Source organism: Nothoprocta perdicaria, unplaced genomic scaffold, assembly GCF_003342845.1.
Source record: "Nothoprocta perdicaria isolate Ctin4 unplaced genomic scaffold, notPer1 scaffold_58, whole genome shotgun sequence".
Classification (NCBI taxonomy): Eukaryota; Metazoa; Chordata; class Aves; order Tinamiformes; family Tinamidae; genus Nothoprocta; species Nothoprocta perdicaria.
In genome coordinates, this window is record NW_020455843.1 from 2,510,620 (window position 1) to 2,530,008 (window position 19,389).

Genomic DNA, 19,389 nt, shown 5'->3' on the forward strand with positions numbered 1-19,389 from the left:
CTCCTAGTTTGCAAGTCTTGTGGACATCTTCATCAGGACAGCTTGTTCTTTGATTTTATAGCCATTAAACAAAGCGCTTTATGATAGCTGAAGGGGACAATTGCGGGAACAACAACCCGGCAATCTGTTTCACGCTTGCTTTAGTTTGCAATCTGCTGGAGTGCTTTAAATATGCTAAAGCTCCTTGAGTTCTTTTGCCCAAGTGTGAGGTCCACACAAGTTTGCTTGCAAATGCTTACTACAGCTCCGTTTGTATGAATTTACTGGGTTAGAGCTTTTTTTTTTTCTTTTTTTTTTGCTCTGTGACAGTATCTACAATCTGCTGTGAAATACTCTTTTTTTTTTTTTTCCTCCAATCTTTCAGAGATTAAGCAAAACTCGATCTTTACTGAAGCCAGTAGAATTTTATGTATTCTCATCCTGAGACTCCTACAAGCTGTAGATGAACCCAGGCTGGGTTAGGTCGATGCTGTCGTGCATCCCTGCCACCTCGCCTGAACTTCAGGGTTAGAGAGAAAGTGTCTCCATTTTCTGCACAAAAAAAAAGAAAAGAAAAAAAAAAGAGCAAAAGGTGACCTGACAGAGAGAAGAATTCAAAAGGCTCATGAATTGCAGAAAATGATGATATACTTAGTTTTGCTCAAAGCAGGAGCACTCTGGATAGTGTCTTCTTCCTTCTTRTGTACTGTGAATGTTCCCTAGATTCTTCACGCTGGAGGCGCAGGGCATTTTGTGGTTTTTAGCACCTTTTTGCTGCTACAAATAGTCAAATTGGGTAATTTGGTAATTGTAAGCCCTATCTTAAAAGGACAGGGGGAGTAAGTACCTAGGGCATTTGGCAGTATCTAATTCTAGCTTAGAGAAGRAAACAGCATAACTAGCAGTGCCCCGGTTAAGTAGTAATGGTAAGTGGGTAATGCTATGTGTTCTGCAGCATGGGAACTGAAGGGTCTAATCAATACACGGCACTTGAGGGAAGCAGCAAGTGCTCTGGGATTTTTTGTTTGTTTTGATTTTTTTGATTTTTTTAAACCAGATGTACAATGTCTCTTCCCTTATTAAATAAGGTCAGAGAGCTGTATCCCACCCGTTGCTTCTGAGAATTAGGGTTAGGGCTTCTGCATCCAGCAGCAGGTTGTGAGGCCCACGTTTAGCAGTAGGAATAAGCCCTGGACACGCAGGAGGAGCATGGCCTCCGCTAAATGGGAAATGCTCTTTCGAGCATGGCCAGCTAGGAAGGGAGGTTTCTCGTATTGGAAAGCTTGTCAAGTTGTCTCATGTCGCACAGAGAGATGATCTGGAGATGGTGTCCAGTTCTGGGCTCCSCAGGACAAGAGGGATGTGGAGCTGCTGGAGAGAGTCCAGCGCAGGGCTACSAGGATGATCAGGGGCCTGGAACATCTGCCCTATGAGCAAAGGCTGAGAGAGCTGGGTCTGTTCAGCCTGGAGAAGAGGAGGCTGAGGGGGGACCTGATCAGCRTGTATAAATACCTCAAGGGAGGCAGTGAGGAGGAGGGGGTGGCCTCTTTTCAGTGGTGGCCAGCGACAGGACTAGAGGAAACGGCCACAAACTGAAGCACCAAAAGTTCCCCAAGAACTTAAGGAAAAATTTCCTAACAGAGAGGGTGACAGAGCCCTGGAACAGGCTGCCCAGAGAGGCTGTGGAGTCTCCTTCTCTGGAGATCTTTAAAACCCTCTTGGACACAGTCCTGTGCCACGTGCTCTAGGTGACCCTGYGTATTCAGGGTGTTCACTAGATGACCTTCTGTGACCAGCAACTAGGTTRTCCCAACTTGAGGAGCTACTGCTTCATGGAAACGTAAGCAGATGTGTTTATTTGATAGCTGAATTGGGCTAATAAGTCCCAACTTGTTACGCTGTTATGATGGGGTTGTCTACAATGATCTTTTTGTACCTTTTAACCTGTTAAAACCCCAGGAGATTATTTTTCCTTATTCATTTCTATACCTTTATACTGGCTAAAACCTTTCTAATGTATATTTTCTCCTCCTCGTGCTGTAGCAACGTGGTGATAATATTTTTCTGTTTATTAAATTAGCAACTGCTGCGTGAGATGCAACAGATGGCAAGTCGCCCCTTTGCCTCCATCAACGTTGCCTTAGAAACAGATGAGGAACCGCCTGATCTCATTGGAGGAAGCGTCAAGGTGAGAGCCGGCGCTTTCGGACAGTCCTCGTCCCACTTAGTCACCGATGCTGGTTTTTAAATGGTGCTTAACGCAGCAACGCAAAGTCCACTCYTTGTCATGTGCCTGTAAGAAAGTCTGGGCCCAGGAGAGCCGTCAAATCATGTTTCCACTTAATTTTATCCCTTCTGCCATGCCTTTACATCTTTGGGGCTGGGATAAAAGTTATATTGTTTGTAGAGTAAGACTCTTTTTTTCCACTTGCCTTGTTAGTTTTTATGCTTTGTAATAGAGAAGAATGCAGTTTTACACAGCAGTTTTACATCGCATTTGGTGACAAATAGCTAGAGGGGCTGCATATAGAAAACCAGTTTTCTGCGCTCTCTCAAAGCAGAGATATAATTGTATGTCTTTGTGTGAGTGCTGTGACAGTATGAACATAGTTCTCTACATGAATATGTTCTGCTGTGTCTTGCGATGCACAAATAGCATGGAGAAATCGTTGCCTTACACCAACCTGATGTGTCCTTGGACACAGCACGTAGTAGGCTTAGGAAAACGATGTTTAAAAAGAGAAGAGCAAATCAAAAGATGGGGTTTATTGTGATGCTTTCACTAGYAGACTTGTATGCTAAAAGAAAAGTTAAGAACCTGAGACCCTTTTGTCCTAAGATGGTTGATCCCTGTGGTTGCCCCTGTAGGAGTGCTCCACAGATTAATCATCGYTACAGCTCTCTCTGAAGTCAGGATATTCTGTCCCCTTTTTGCACATATGAACCCCAGTGCATGGAAAGAAAGCAAAATTTGCGAAGGCAAACGTTAATTTGGGTTACTGGAGTGATGGGACCAATGAGCTGATGTGCCCCAGGGGCCTCCCTAGGACGTTTTGGGTGATGGCAGCCCTTGATTTCCATTTGAACCCAGTGCACTCCTTTTTCCTCTTTTTTTTTTTTTTTTAATATAATTTCTGTATTTTCTTTTGGCCATAATAGATATTGAGAATCATTAGCTGCTAATGATTCACCAAGACCTCATTTGAGGTGTGTGCTTGTAAAGCTGGGCTGTGGTCCAGCAAATGAGCATGAGCTTCCTTGCCTCAGCATRTATGCTTATGGATGTTACCATCAGGATGGAGGCATCTTTGGGAAGTTGCCATTTTGGACCGATGTCTTTTGGGTGAATTACGTGTTGCCTAGAGGCTTTAAAGCTGTTGGTTCAACAGTTAAAGCATTTTAAGGGTTATACAGCAGCAACATACTCAATATAAATACTGGTGGAGCAGGGTGATGGGATCATCACATGGGATCACATCATCATTGGGATGTCATCAGGATATTTATAAAGATGTTGCTTGCTTTCATCTTTTGACCTATTGAACYATGAACCACACACTTAATTACCACGTTCCTCCTGGTTTGGTTRGTCTTAAGAGCAGGGGGGAAAAAAAAGACAGGTTGCTGACTTTTCTGTAGGACTGCTCTTAAAACAACAAAAAAAAGGTAATGTTGAAGGAATAAGATTACAGCCAGTATGAAGAGAAAATCCTTGTAGAACTTGAAACACGGTTTAAAAAGTCCCAGCTGGTATGAATTATTAAAATTCTTCTGTAACTTTTTGCAGACTTCAGAGTCTGACCTAAATTGACATTAATGTGGTGGGAAGGAGGGAGAGAAAAAGTTTGTCTCGGTACCTGCCACTTAAATGGAAAAACTAAGTGTCAATGAGTTGAAAGYTGTATGAAACCAGCTGACCTGACTTCCCCTTCTCCCTCCCTTCATTTCTTAATTAGTTTTCTAGAAATAAGCTAACAGAGAGCCCCTCTCCCGTATGATCAGACCCAAACAAAGCTGCCCCGAACTTTATGATCTCTGAAAATTTGGTCTACAAAATCGGAGTGAAGATTTTGACTTTGAATCTCTTAGTTCCTGACTGGGGTCTTGTTTTTCTTCTTGTTCATCTTGCATCCCCTTTTTTTCTTTCGAGCTYTGTTGTGTACTTTCTCCTCTCTATCTCCCTGCTTTTTGTTTGCTTCTTAGTTTCTTCTTTGATTAGAGGAATTGAACTCTCACTTTTGAAGTGTTTCCATAGATAGAGGTGCAGAAAGGATTTCATCTTCTAAGGCTTTCAGCTGAATTTTCTTGCTTCCCTGCGCCTGCCATCGTTGTCCCCATCTCACTTGCCTGACCTGAAGCTAGTCAAGGACTGACGGAGGAGCCATTTTTAAGTATAATGAGAGAGACGGTGGACAGATGTCCTTTCTTTTCAGATCCAGAAATTGCTGCCAACTGCTAATTACCCTCTCGACTGAGATGTCAGCGAAGCAGTTCATTTTTTTGTTGCAGAAATGGTGCAATCTAATTCAGTCAAAAAGTGTTTACAGTCCTCTGAAGCCCATTAGGGAGGTGGGCTGATGGGCCAGCAGGTAAARTACCTGCTGATAGACCTGGATGCAGAACAAGGATGATTCTCCGTGATAAGRAGAGTAGCTGAAATTCCATTTTTTCTTCTTTTTCCTTAATTATGTCTTGTAGAATTTGCACAGGGAAAGAAAGTATTAAAAAATAAAGTAAATCTGTAGTCTTTGAGCGGAGTTGGATTAGCCTGGAGAGAAGAGCAAGTGAAGGACACCTGTGGCTTCTGAGGAACCTGGGGAATGACCCTCCTGAGATGCTGCAGGGAAGTGGGTTGGGCTGAATCGGAGATGGGATTGGCACTTTCTTTTTTCTTTTACATTTGTTCTGCTTCATCTATTTATCTATCCCTTAATGGCTAGCCAAGGAGAGAGTGAAGAGAAATGTCAGTAAGCTCTTGGACCGCAAGCCAGTAGCTCTACCATTCCTTGTGTCAATAATTTGAAAGCTTTCATTTTTATACAAGAAATCCAGACTTGTGTTATCATAAATGCATTGATGTTTTTCTTTCCCTGTGTGAATCAAAGCCTTTGGTTAATAACAAATGTATTTGACGGTTACAAAGGAGAAATGGAAAATGGGATGCCTTGTCTGCAAGAGATTAATTCCCTTTTCCATTGTGTGCAGCCAGTTGGCAGCAGTGTCAAGCTAGTTCCATCCTAAGCTAATGTTTTCCAGCTGGACAGTATTAGAACCGTGTTTTCAATTAGTATTTTTCCTGGGGTACTTAGAAGTAATAGAAAATGATTTACCTGAAGGGAAACTATTCATATTAGTCTGCAGCTAGGCAACACATAACTAGCTGCTTTGGCTGATTTCCCATCCAGCAAATACCTAGTGGATCACAAATCTGCTAAATTTGCTTAGTTATTACAAAATCCATTGGCTTCTCTCTGCAGTATCTTTGTGCTTTCTGATGTCCTGCACATTGCAGTTTTTTCAAAGGAAATGTAACCTCCCTATGCATGTGGGACTTGTGCAAGCGTCCAAACCTGAGTTATTTCACCACGGACTCTTTTAGGTTTTATCRTCTAATTGATATCAAGTCCTCCACRGTGATTTCTTTTAGGAGAAAGGTTTTTTTCCTGAAATATTGGAAAATAATTGGTATTGGCATTGATTTATGGATATTGTAAAGTTTATAACAAACAAAACTAATGCTTTCAGGTTCCCAGGTAAAACATACATGCAGAAGTACTTGGCTTGAGCAGACACCGGCAGGATCAACAATAAAATAATAGCATTAGAAAAATATGTCCTTAAGTCAGACAAAATTGTGTTCGAAGCTTTCAGAGCATTTGAAAAACACTCTCATAAAACAGGGCATTTGCCTCGCAGGGCTGATCTGTTGAGTGTTTAGGGATCCAACGTGGAGTGGCCAGTGCTAAGCAATGATTACCTTTGCTCTGATGGACAAGTTGTCCACGTTTGTAGCTGTCTAAATGGAGCAGATGTGTTTGGTCAGAAGATTTGTTCAAAAACTTGTTCAACATGTTCCCTACCTTTTCCTGAATATGCATGGAAATCTGCTGTTTTCRGTTTCTAAGGGCGCAGCAGTTTCACTGAAAATTGTTAATAGGACATTGGGCCACCAATTTGGCTGATTCTTCGAGCAGCATGAAAATTAACAGAAGAAGAGCGTCTTACCTGGGCAACTGATTAGCTTTGTTACAGAGTGGAATGCTCTCGAGAGGTCTCAAGGCCTGTAGGTCCCATTAGCTTTGCTATAGATTGGAGTGCTCTCGAGAGGTCTCCAGGCTTGCAGGTCCCATCTGTGCAGAAGGCCTTGGAGGTGTTGCAGCAGTCTGCTCCAGAGAGGACATGGATCCCACAGATTTCACTGAGTTGGGCCTGTTTTCTCTGGAGAAGAGAAGGCCGAGAGGGGATATGATTAACATATATATAAATTCATGAAGGGAGAATGCAGGGAAGAAGGGGACAAGCTCTTCTAATTGGTGGCCAGCGGTAGGACGAGGGGAAATGGGCATAAGCTGAAATACAGGAAGTTCCATCTCCAGATGAGGAGGAACTTCTTTACTGTTAGGGTGACAGAGCAGTGGAACAGGCTGCCCAGGGGGATTGTGGAGTCTCCTACTCTGGAGGTCTTCAAAACCCGCCTGGATGCCACCCTGTGCCACATGCTGTAGGTGTGCCTGCTTGAGCRGGAAGGTTGGACTTGATGATCTCTAGAGGTCCCTTCCAACCTTGAACATTCTGTGATTCTGTGATGTCTACGCTCCGTCTGCTTGGGTTTCGTGTTTGAGTAGAGCCCTTGTGGAATTCTTGTTAGGCCGCAATGCAGTTTTAAGAAGAAGAGCGAGTAGTGGGAGGTCCTGTGTCAAAGCAAGGTAGATTTCGGGAAGCTGTAAGGACACCACTYACATGAGGTATCCCTCATGTGATATGATCTCTTTTCCCATAGGAAAGGAAGCATCATGCAGCTCCATTGCTTCCAAGCTGTGACTTCAATTCCATTTTTACCTGTAGTCCTGGCAAATACATTTTTGGGTGCTTTTGAGCAATGAGAGAAGGTCAGTGAAAAGCAGCTAAGGACCAAGGAACTGGCAGTTTCTAYGACTCTGTTGAGCTTTTCCTGGTTATCCTGCTTGGCGATTCTTCCCTTACTTCAGGTGTTATTGACCAATTACTACTCCAGCAGATGAGCTGATAGACCCATTTCTCTAGCCCTCCACAATCCCAATCCACTTTACTTGAAAGGTTGTACTGGTGTAAGCACACCCATCACTAAACATAAGCTGAACGATGATAACATGCCATGACACTCCCTGGAGATGGGTCAAACACAGCTTTCTGGCCAGAAAGGTGGGTTATATTTTGCCCGAGTTGTCTAATGCAGACTGCTTAAAACTGTTCAGGTTTGCTTCCTGAAATGCAATTTAATTTCTAGTAAATTATTTCTGGATTTTCTAGCAGTCTCTAACACAGTTCTAGGAACTTTCCTTTGTGTTAATCCTGAGATGTTCAGAGCAATGCCTTTTTTTTTTTTCTCCCTTTGGAAGTATATCCCATCTGCTTGTGTGATGAGCCCATTGCAGGCGAGCAGATGTCAGGATGGCCACTGTGGAGGAACTCACTGCCCCATCACTCTTCGCATTTGGGGTTAGTTGTGCTGATCCTGATCCACAGCAAAGGTCACAATGCCAAAACAAGAACAAAAACACCAGATAAAACCTTCGCCTAACACATGATTTCCATTTAGCTCACGCTGTGGATTTTTTCTTTCCTCCCACAGAACTAGGTGCTTTGCAAGGCTTTGGCCACTTCCACATGCATATTAAATATGTGGAAGGAGCCTATCTGGAGACCACCTGAGGGGCTTGTTAAGCTAGCTTTACGTTGGGGAATGTTTGCCTGGTAATTGTCTTGAGATTTAACTGCTCACAAATTTGAGGACTCAAGTTTTCAGCAGAATGGGCCRTGATTTTGGGTGATAAGAAGGAATTTGCTGCAGGGAGAGGAAGCCACGCAAAGCTCCCCAGCAGAGCACGGGGGCAATGTTTAAGCTCTTCTTTTCCCTGGGCGCAGATTGATGTCTTTCTGATGGAAATACTCATAATTCCAGGAGCTTCTCAAAAATATTTTAGGGCACCTATTTGCATTCCTTGATGCCGAGTCGTTTTGCTTGTCTAGTGATGCAGTCTTCATCTGACTGCTCTACTCCCTCCTTCACTTGCATGTTTGGCACCAGCCAAATGGTTGAGAAATCCAGCCAAAATAATCTGAAAATAAAACGAAAAAAAAAAAAATGAAAATAAATTCCTACCCTTTGTCCAGATTTTATACTGGTGGCCTTGTCCATCCTGTCCCTTTCTCCATGGGGTTCCAGCTGGGAGTTGGAAAACCCAGTATTGGATTGGTTTATGCACGTGCTGTTAGGGGTAACCAGGGACCCTTGGTCTGATCTTTGCAACTGGAGACTCTCAACAATCACCTAAAGGATCAAATATGATTTTTATTAAGTTCTTGGCACACAACAAGTTGGCATCATGGCCATACAGGGACCAATTCGTTCCCCAGGCCCTGTGTCAGTCCCAGGCTGGGTAGTCCAAACAAGCTAAATACAAATTTTTAATCTAGGCTCCTTTGCTGCAAATTGTCACAGGACGCTCATTCATCTCTCTCTTGGATGACACACTTATTGCCCTGGCAATACAATTTTTCAAATTTAATAYTCTCTTTTTTTTAATAGAAAATTGCTTGTAACTTATTTTATAAATGTTCAGTCAGCTGTTAATGACACAAATTAAAAAACTTGCAAGTGGCATTTTGCCCTTTTTCTGCACAGTTAAGTAGTTTGAAATAGTGAAATCAAATAATCAAGTTAAATAGTTTCAAATAATGTACTTCTCTCCCCCTCTTCCCCCACATAGTATTTTTGCTATTTTTTAATTTCCTTCTTAGAAATTGAAAACCATGTAAGAGTTATTTAATCAAACCACAGAACTATGTTTTCCTGTTGAGGGGAAATTCTGCTTTTATTTTTTTAATATATATTTTGAAAAACAATATACTTGCACAAAGTATTGTAGAACCTAAGTAAAATTGATGTTGTGGGATTTTTTTTTAATTACACAGAATATTTATTATTCTAGGTATTAGTTCTGTGTAGCATATTGTTARCCTTTAGAGTCGAATATAAACGACATAAATAGAAATAATTAGGTGAAATAAAAGGGAAGCGTTTAGGCTGCGCATCACCCGATGCAACTTGATTGTCAAGTGCATTGGGCTATGAAATTGTCTCCCAAGGGAGCCGATGGATCCCACAGCACCTGGGACGCCTGGAAATAGCCCCAAGTACTGGGAAATGCGCTGTGTTCACAGAAAATACTGCTGCTGGGAGGCCGACTAATTGGATGACCTAATAGGTCCCTTACTGCTTTTAACTCCTCTAATTATTCGAGCTTTCCACATATTAAGTACATATCAAAACTCATAAACAACCCAAATTGCCTGGCTTTTGTAGCGTTGTTTTTGGCCAATAAAGACGTTTATGGAGAGTTGCTGGATTTTTCCCTGCCTCCAAGAACAAGAAGGTTGTGGCAGCACTTAATAAAAAGCCAGCTTTTATATTTTCATCCCCAAAGAGAGTGTTCACAGCTTGCGAGCCGTGCATAATGCAGGGCTCGTGGTCGCAGTGATGGTGCGTGCTGCTCTTTGCAAGGAKATTTAAATAAATATAAATAATAAACCGACACAGGGATATTTTGGGGGCTTTGCTTGGCACTTGCCCTGCTCTGGCTCCTTCTTGGGTTGTTTTTCAGCGCTGTTCCTGTTGGTGGCTGCCCTGCTGCTCTGGCTGAGCACTGAAGTCCATTGCAGGAGGAAGGCTCAGGTTTTCCAGCTGTGCAAAGCTGTCATTCCAGCCCATTTGCGCCGTTTCTTTTAAGGACAAATAATAGTTTTAGAGCGAAGAGMCTGGCTGATAGACTGGTGGCTGCAGTGATCTAGGGCTGTCCCCCTTCACTGCCCTCCATCCTAGTGGAGACCAGACTGCAAATCCTGTGGTTCCTCCAAGCTCATTTTTGGGGACAAAATAAGGGAAAGGCTTATTTTGCTTGTCAAGGGCCTGACTCCTTCCTCATGGGGCTTTTCCCATTCTGTGCACAGGAGCTGGACTCCTTTTGTCCCTTTAGCTGCCATCCGTGGTCCAGCAGCTGGGCTCCGTCTGTCCCGGCTCCCCGCGTGGGATTCAGGTATTTAGAGGCCAGGCAAAGCAGCRGTTGTGTGCCAAGTGGCTGAGGGAGGCACCTGATTTGCATAGATTTGAATAATGTGTACTTTATTGTGCCATTAAGCCTTCAATAAAAGGGAATTGCTTATGCAATTCAGCAGCGGGTTTATCAAAACACTCCACATGGAGGTCCCTGGCAGCGGCTGGTGTTAACCCTCTGATGAAAGGTGCTGCAAACTTTGGAGATTGGTGTAATTCCTTTTCTTTTAAGTGGGCAATTAGAAGCCAGCCGCCAGGCTGAAGCACAGGCAGTGCTCTTCACTGTGATCTTCACTAGCAAGAAGACCTGGTCTCTGTCTTTTGAGACCCCTTGGCCCTAATAGTGGAAAAGCAGCTCGGGTCTGCAAGGAGAGGATGCAGAAGACCTGCCAGGGTSGGGAAGGAAAGGAGACACCACCTCTTCTCGAGTGTCCCCATAAAACAAAACCATGCTCAAGCCTTCTGTCTTCTCCTAGGCATTCTGAAATGTGTATGGAGATAGCACCTGCGTAGGTCATGGCAAGATACCTGTTGGGCCCATGTCAAGACCAGCTTGCAGGTTTTACTCAGCACAGGCAAGATGCTGTCAGGATGTCCTCTAAGTTGCTCTTTGAAGCATCCATGTATTTGTCTCCATGTCCAGACAGTCCCTGAGCTCCAACGCGAGCTTGTGATGTAGCTCAGCAAGGTCTCGGATGCCCTTCGCTGCCATCTGACCTCMGGCTCGCATCGAATTGCAGTTGGCTTTGGGCACTAGAGCACTTTGCTCCTTCTAGACTTAAGGTCAGGATTAACTGAAACGAGATGATCTTGTCCTTCACGTGGGCTTTCCAGATGAATCTGCAGCTGTCTGACTGATTTGGGATCACAGAGCAAATACACATCCTTGGTTTGAATGATTAATAGAAACCAAGGCCTCCATGCAGCAACATTTTATATATATATATATGTGTGTGTGTGTGTGTGTATATATATATAAAATATATGTGTTTATATATATATTAACTAAAGCTCGGCCCTTCTGAACAGATAGACGAAGGGAGGAATCGCAGAGCTGCCTCCTCTGCCCATCTGTGGAACAACTGCTTGGGGGGAATAATTCCCTGCAGCGTGAGGTTCGAACTCATCCCTGTGACACAGGGCTGAGCTCAGGCAGCTGCGTGTGGCCGGGGTCGCTGCTGTCCCTCGTCTGGGGACAGCACTGCTGCCTGCTTCCCTGAGGTGCTTCTTCAGCACCAGTGACACACCAAAGAGCTCCTCATGGGCCCAGGTGGGATCCGGAGAGTGGAGAGGAGGAAAAGAGGTGACCTTGAGTAATGAAATAAAAATAAAAACCCTCTAGAAAAGGAAAGTTCATGCCCAGAGGGGCTAGTAAAGAGAGTTTCTGCTATAGGCTGCGGGTTCATTAGTTGCAAAGGGCAGAGGAGAACTGGGACTGAGATGAGCTGAGTTACCTTCCACGTCTCTTCCAGCTTGGTGACCGTAAGCAGTGTAATGCACTTTATTTTTTCCTACCTTTTTAGTATGCGTTGGGGAATARGGAGGCTTCCTGATACCGTTGCAGAGATCGTGGCCAGGATTGAACGGCTGCAGGCATCTCTGCTCACCCGCCATCCAGAGACGAGAGGGAGACCTGGGCGGTGGAGCATTTGTGCAGAGAAGAAATTAAGAGCTTTGCTCATGCGGACAAGCCCAGCAAAGGCTGAAATGTTGAGTAGAGAATAGCCCAGGGAGAGGGTGAACACGGACCATGAGGTGGCTGAATAAATTGAGGTGGGAAGGAAAGTAGGTTAGGAGGAGGTTCCTGGTTCTTGGAGCAGCGCGGGTTGGGAGCAGCAGGTCTCRGAAAGGTCTCGTGGAGGTGACACAGGCAGAAAAGGCAAGTGCTCTGGAAAGGGAGCAAAGGGAGCATCTTCCCATGCAGTCACCTGTGCTGGCGAAGGGCTGGATCCTGCAACCGTCACGGAGCAGCAGAAACATTTTCATTAAACCAGGAGGAGTTAAAAGAGAATACATTAAAGTGAGATTATAGGAGATAATCTCATCCTGGCTCATCCTCCATGCTGCTTTCTCCCCTGCCACGCTCCCTTTTGTCCATGCTGCGGATGAGAGGAAGGGTTGTGTCCCTGCCAAATCCTGGTTTTATTAGAGGGCAGCAAGCAAGGTAGTTGCCTGGCTCTGAATGGAAATAGGCTTTGTAAAGCTCAGCACATCCTCCCGTCCTGCACGGGATGTTTGTGGTTGCTTCCCCATTACCCCGGTGCTTGAGGCACCATGTGGGCTGTGTGGCACAAGGGGATGCTTGGTTGTGTCCTGGGTAAAGAACCATTTTGAGGTCGSTCCCTTTGCTGGGGGTGGAGAGGAGATGGAGAAAACTGCAGCCATAAACAAGGCAGGCTGCAGCTTTATGGTTATAGTCCATAGAGCGCGGATTTATCTACCTTGCACAGCCTAACAAATCGCTGTGGCAATCATTATGGTAAATGTGAGATATGGAAACAGCTTTAAGTTTCATTTTGCTCACTGTCATCTCTTTTTTTCTCTCTTTCTTTATTGAGCAGCAGTAATTTAATTGTGTGTGTTTGACTCCTGTTCCTCCCTTCCCTGTTCTGGGTTGCATTGAGTTCCTGTCGCGCGTGTACAGTAGCACAATTTGATGCCTAATGAAAAAGGCAATAATTACTTCATTAATACCAGAGTACAGTTTGTCCATAATCAACAAGAAATTAGAAAGCACTGAGTGTGTCGGATAAAGTAGTTTTTCTCAGCGTTTTTGCTTATGTGAGAGAAAAGCCAGCACTTCTCCTTACCAGTGCATGTAGACTTGAATTTGCAGCTGAGAGGTGGGACATCCCCCTCAAAATTATTGAGCAGGGAATGGGTTTCCATTCCTTTCTTCTTCCTTTCCATGCTGTGCTGTTACTTTTGAAAGGCCTCGGGCACATTGCCTCTTTTTTATTTTATCTTGCAATTTACTGCTGTTTATTCAAATAAGATGTTTGCTATAAAGAATACATTGAGGCACAGGGGTCCTTCTTTTGGACACTGAGGATCAGCCAGGCCTGATCTCCTGCAGGGGAAGCTGCCTGGCTGCCCCATGTATCTTCATAGTTGTCAACACAGTTGACATCTGAAATGGGGAATGAAAATTGCAATGAAAGTCGGACTGTCTGATTCCAGTGGTCAGACCTACAAATACCTGTGAGACGCTGCCAGCATGTTGGGAGGTAGAAACTCAATCCCACTGTCTAGCTTAAGCCTTGCTGTGTTTCGGGGGAAATACGAGCCGTGTGCTGTGTTTGACTTTTTTTTAGGGATATTTTGTTAAGCCAAAATGTGTGTTTTTCTTAACGATGACTTGGATTTGCTTGTTGATAACGTTTGTTTTAGTTGCGCTAGCTGCGTGAGGAGCGTTGGTGTGGAATGTGCTCTGAGCCCAGGAGCTCGTGCCATCAGAAGACGACCAAGACAGGGAAGAGGGGAGGGTGTCACGCATTGTCTAACTCTTGTTCTTCTCCTGTCCTTGCCTCGCTGCAGACCGTACCAAAGCCCATCGCGCTGGAGCCCTGCTTTGGCAACAAAGCTGCTGTTCTCTCYGTGTTCGTGCGGCTGCCCCGGGGACTGGGCGGAATCCCACCGCCCGGACAGTCAGGTGAGGAACGGGACCCCCGGGCTCCCCGTTGGTTTCTGTGCCCCTTCCTCCACCTTGGAGGTTGATGTCTGGAGTGCGGTTCGTTATGGCTGGGACCTGCTACAGAGCAGAGTTCTCAAGGGGCAGGTATAAAAGTAACTTGTCTCCCAGCATATTCCTGGCTCCGTCCTTGGAGGGAGATCCAGTTTTTCCAAAGCAGCCATGCCCAGTAGCTCCAGACAGTATTTTTCTCTCTCTAGCCTAAGATCTCCCCTTGTTCCCATCTCCCTCTCACTTAACCTCCCTTGTAGAGAGATGCCAATTCCTGGGCTGGTTGTGGTGTCACTGGAGATTCTGCAGAGCCTGCCAAGCGTGGTGGAGCAGGAGGTCTGACAAGAACCTTAGTTGAGCTTTTGAGACAGGGTGGGTTGGTGGTGAGCTCTGTTGAACCACATCCCATATGGCCACGGTGGTTTGCCTATGGATGCATCAGGAGGAGATGTGGAGAGGATGCAGGTCTGGGAAGTGCAATGAAGCCTCCATGCACAGGGGTCTGGGGGGGAATTTATTCTAGCACATCTACTGGTGCAGATAAACACTCCTCCCTTTAATATCAGGATTTTCACATCCCTTGATTCTTCTAGTTTTTATTTCCAACATTTTTTTTTGCTGTGCTTGCTTTCAGAGAACACACAGTATTTAAAAGCTTCTAGAGCTTAACCTCTAAACCAAAATGCTTTTCTCGTTTGCTTATTTTGTAATAGCAGCTCTTTTGGTGACTTGATGTTTGTTTGCATGAGCGTTTTGTTGTGTTGCTGCAGGTCTCGCAGTGGCCAGTGCACTGGTGGACATTTCACAACAGATGCCAATTGCCTACAAAGAGAAATCGGGTGCAATACGAAATCGGAAACAGCAGCCCCCTGCACAGCCAGGAACCTGTATTTGATGCATGGACATCAGAAACTGTGTAGTGTTTTAAACAAAATGGAACCGTAACACCGAGGAGGAGGAGGAAGATTCCCAAGTTGTGTCACAAGTGACTAGAAGCACTCGGAGAAACACAACTTCCTTGAACCCAACCTTTTCTCTCATCTACGTGATAGTTGGCTTTATTTGACGACTGCTCCACTTAAGTTTTACTGACACGTGGCTTCAGATTGCTCCTTTGTTTTCCTCAAGTTTAAAGTGAAATAATTTTATCGCAGGCCCAGTAACATCCGATCACCTCATTTCATGGTCAGTGTAAATAGAACAGTAGTCCAATATGAATGACACTCAGGTTTATACATGGAAAGTGCTTTGTAGTTCCTGTATTTATCAAATTGTACAAAAAAAAAAAGAAAAAAAGATGCAGTGTTTACAGGTGTCAGCTCTCAACACATAAACACTACTATTAATCTTCAAAGCATCTTCATCCTTTGTTTTCATTTAATGTATATGCTTATTTCCAACATTATTTAAATGGATGTCTTTTCCGGATACGTTTTTTTCCGTAGTCATTTTCCAGGACATCAGGCGAGTAAAAGGGTGATGCTGAGGCGGATGTCGTGAGCTGCTCAGACCAAATGTAATTCCTGTAGAAGCTGAATGTTGCTTTTGAAGGACTCAGTGTTTACATAGTCTTAACCTACTTGGAGTACCCCACCCACAAGTGCCTAGACTTGAACAGATCTAGGGAGCGAGGAGACTGCTACACACGTTTCTTTTTTTACGTAATTATGTTCATTTAAAAAAAAAAATATGTGTAGTCACCCAAGGCAATACGTGCTCTTTGTAATATATCATGTGCAGTCAGGGGAAAATGGCATTTTCCTGACCAGAGAAATACTCAGCCAGGTGGAAATATCCGGAGGGAAAATAGAACTGAGGTTCAGCATCTYGTAAGTGAACTCCTGGTTTCACCAGCCATCTAAACTGAAGCAGTTTGTGTTCCAGGCCTGAGATATGATCTTTCTTCTGAGTTTCTCTGCCCACTCGACCTCTTTCCCTTGGCTGTTCTTTGGGGCTGCACCGGGGCTCAGAGGTGCTGCTCTTCAGCAATAAGACTTCCCCTATCTCCTTGCAGGGTGTAGAGAGCAACACTCCAGGTACCAAGTCATCTGAGCGTCCCGAAAAAAAATATATATATACACATATATTTATATATATCTTTTCTTAAGGCAAACAGAGCAGCTTCATTTGGCCACAGGTTTGGGTTTTACATGGTGAATTCTGGCTAGTCCCCCTTCAGGTTAGACTATGGTAGGTGTTGAAGCAGGTGGCCTGGGAGCAGTCGTGATGCTGAGGCCAGTGTTGGAGGAAGGTGCCAATCGAGGAGTGCAATTGCTGCCTAATCGCAGCTGCTTCGGTTTCATTGGGAGCCCTGATGTTGGGTCTCTCACGAGGGCCCTTTGGGGTGATCAAATGGAAATGTAGCAGGTTGAGGAGAGGCGAATGGAAGGGCCGTTGACCTTTTTTTAAGCCATGTAGCAGCTTTTTTCCAAACYGAAGTAACTGCATCTTTTTTTGTGTGCATGTTTAGGTGACCTGTCACGTACGAGCCACTCATTCCTCCTGTGTTTTTTGTTTTCTTTTGATTTTTGGTTTTTATTTTAATTTTTTTTAGTGTTTTGGAGRACCTTTTTTGTTTTGGTATCGCGATAGAGCGCGGTAGCCATGCAGGAGAACCTGCTGCTTTCACGGTGTCTGCAGACACCCGTCCTGATCCGACATACCTCTTAGCAAGTACAACACTTCCTTGGAAAAAAWAAGAAAAATACTGTGAAAAATGCATCTTTCTCCCTATAAATATATGGGKTTTATTCCCCAATCTGTTTCTAAAGCAGAAGCATCTTTGCCCGCTGGGGAAGGCAAGCTGAGGGAGGGAAGGGCTGAGCTCTGTCGCTGGGAATGAAGGGTTTTAGTCGATTAAATTTTAGACGATGCACAGATTACCTCAGACAGATTCATCTCCTGGAAAGATTTGGTGACTTCCTACGTGCATAGGGCTAACCTGAATAGACTGCACTGGAGGAATAACGCGGGGCTGCAGGTCCTGCCCTGTTCCTGCTCGGCGTGGTGCGAGGTCTGATGCCCAGCGTCGTGTGCGGAGCTGTCATTTCTTGCTCCCCCCAATGCTTTTGGTTTTGGCAGGAAAGCTGCCAGCTCAAATAGAGAAAACTCTCCTGCAGGTGCTTAAAGTCGTCGCTTTAGGTTTTCCGCCGCTTTTGGCTTTCTGAATAACAGGCCTGTAAGTGTCATCTGGTTTTATTTGTAACAAAAATCAGCATTTCTTCTCCCAAAGAGCTGGACAGTCTGATCTCAAAGACGTCCCTGCAAAGAGTGCCCAGAGCTCAAGCTGCAAGAGTTAAGTGCCAGCGCCTCGAAAGGCAGGCAAAAGTGATCCACACTCTGTGCTTTCCACRGAAAAATAATAGGTAAATACAGCGAGACTTATTTATATAAATACCCTAAAACTGCCCCTTTGGGATGTCACTCTGCATCTAATCTCCAAGCTGATGAGGGAGGAAAAAATAGAAGCGAAGTCTCGTACATCTCTCTGCTGCAAACAGTTTCATCCCAGCCCCAAGGTGAACTCGAGACCCCGGTGGGAATGGCTGGAGGGAAGAGCTGCTGCTGGTTGTCCCCAGGACGGGACCAAAAGGGAAGGATTTGTGGGATTGTGTTGCTGGAGGTGAGGGAGGCACGAAAGAGCAACCTTATTTCGTGGGAGAATCTGTAAATAAATGAAGAATAACACACCAACTTTGCACTTGTACATAAACTATACAGTAGTGTGCAGAACATGGGAAGATTTAAACTGTATATAAACCAGAAACAAAATATTGAATGTATTTTTGATGCATTTTAAATGATGTAAGAGTTTTGTCATAATAACGTCTTCATATGATGGGTATGAGATAACTTTCCAGAGCTTTAAAGAAACATCTGATTATGTTCCTGATATCTTGCAGCGTAAAGCAGGAGGGCATAACTTCACTTTTATGTATTCAAATGCATTTCACTTAAAGTTATCGGCAACGTAAAATACGGCTCTTCCATTTGAAAGAAAAAAAAAAAGAAAAAAAGCACTTGAAAAGAGGTAATAAATGTACTTAAAGTAGTCATTACTTGGGGGATTAAGTCAGCAGTTTAAGCCTCTATCATTAAGATCATGCCAGTGATTTCCATTCAGAACCACTGTTTGCAAGAGTTTATAACTAGCAGAAATTCAGCGTTCAAGGTCTCAGCCCTCAGAGTGGTTTTATCCTTTGAGAGTCGCCTTTCTTACTAYATATATATAAAAATAAATACATATATGTGTTGCAGCGCTCCTATTCCARAAAGCAGCAGTGCCATTGCATCTCCAAATAATGTACTTTTGTTGTTGTTGTTGTTCGCCATTGTCCATACTTTTTAGCCCAGAATTTTCTCTGGATTGTAGTAGTGGAGCAATAGAGGACCCCGCCGCAAGATGGGCCAGGGTGTTGGACGCAAGAAGTTTTATGGGGTGCGACTTTTGAGTCGTCTTGCCGCTCTCTCTGGGTTTCCAGGGGGCTTTATTTAACAAATAAGAGTATAAGGAAGGCCAGAGTGGAGCTTTACATGCTGGCCCACCACAAGAGCAGGTTGGGAAGGAGYCCCCAGGGACCTGGGAGCCAACGCATGGGACACAGAGACCCAGGGCTCCAGTTTTTGGAATAGCAGCTGGTCATTTAACTCAAATTTCCACTTTTCCCTTGATACCTCCCTCACTGAGATAATTTTCCCACATGCTAGAAATSCTGCGATAATGCATATAATGCTGGGGTTTTTTTTGTTTGTTTGTTTATTTTACTTCTTTTCTGCTTCTGCACCAGGACAGCTTTAACGCAGCTTATCACATCATCCCAACACTACACGTGGGCTGTTGTTTGTGTGTCTTCCAGGTACTGTAGTTCTTTAGACACTTCTCCATTTGCCACTGACTCCACAAACCTCTCCAGAAGAAAGGAGAAAAAAAGAATATTTGCAGAGGAGTGTAACATATGTTGGTCCATTTTTAAAAAAAAAAATCAAAAAACGAAACAAAAAAAAAAACGGATTTTATATCACTCTGAAATTTGTGCACAATAAATGTTCTTTACRCTAGGATCCTTGGACTAATCATATTCTCAATTTTTTTTTTGTTCTCTAATTATTTACAACTCTTCTCCGTGTTCAGACTCGAGCTTAGTTTGTTAATATGTATAATTTAGCATTTCTTGCATTCATATGTAAATACCGAGCGAGTATTGTAAACTATTTCATCGCTGGGGATTGTGGGTGTTATACATACACACATTTAGGACTGCAGTTTTTTGGTATAATTTTTTGTATTGTAAAATAACAGCTAATTTAAAGCAGGAACGAGGAAATTATTGGGAGGTCTGTGCATTTTAAATACAAATGTGAAGTCCATGTATATAAATAAAAGTAAATAATGCAAATCTTTCCTCTGAAATAAAAA

The 19,389-nt window shown here is 43.9% G+C and overlaps 1 protein-coding gene across 1 annotated transcript in view; it reads left to right on the forward strand.

Moving 5' to 3' along the window:
* The window catches only part of ATRN (attractin), a 140,293-nt gene extending 121,128 nt beyond the window's left edge, over positions 1 to 19,165 (forward strand). Inside the window, exons 28-30 of the mRNA XM_026048853.1 lie at positions 2,060 to 2,167; positions 13,829 to 13,943; positions 14,744 to 19,165. Of these exons, the coding sequence (XP_025904638.1) occupies positions 2,060 to 2,167; positions 13,829 to 13,943; positions 14,744 to 14,868 (348 nt within the window). The 3' untranslated portion in view covers positions 14,869 to 19,165. The remainder of the gene's footprint in view (positions 1 to 2,059; positions 2,168 to 13,828; positions 13,944 to 14,743) is intronic.
* The last annotated feature ends 224 nt before the right edge of the window (positions 19,166 to 19,389 follow it).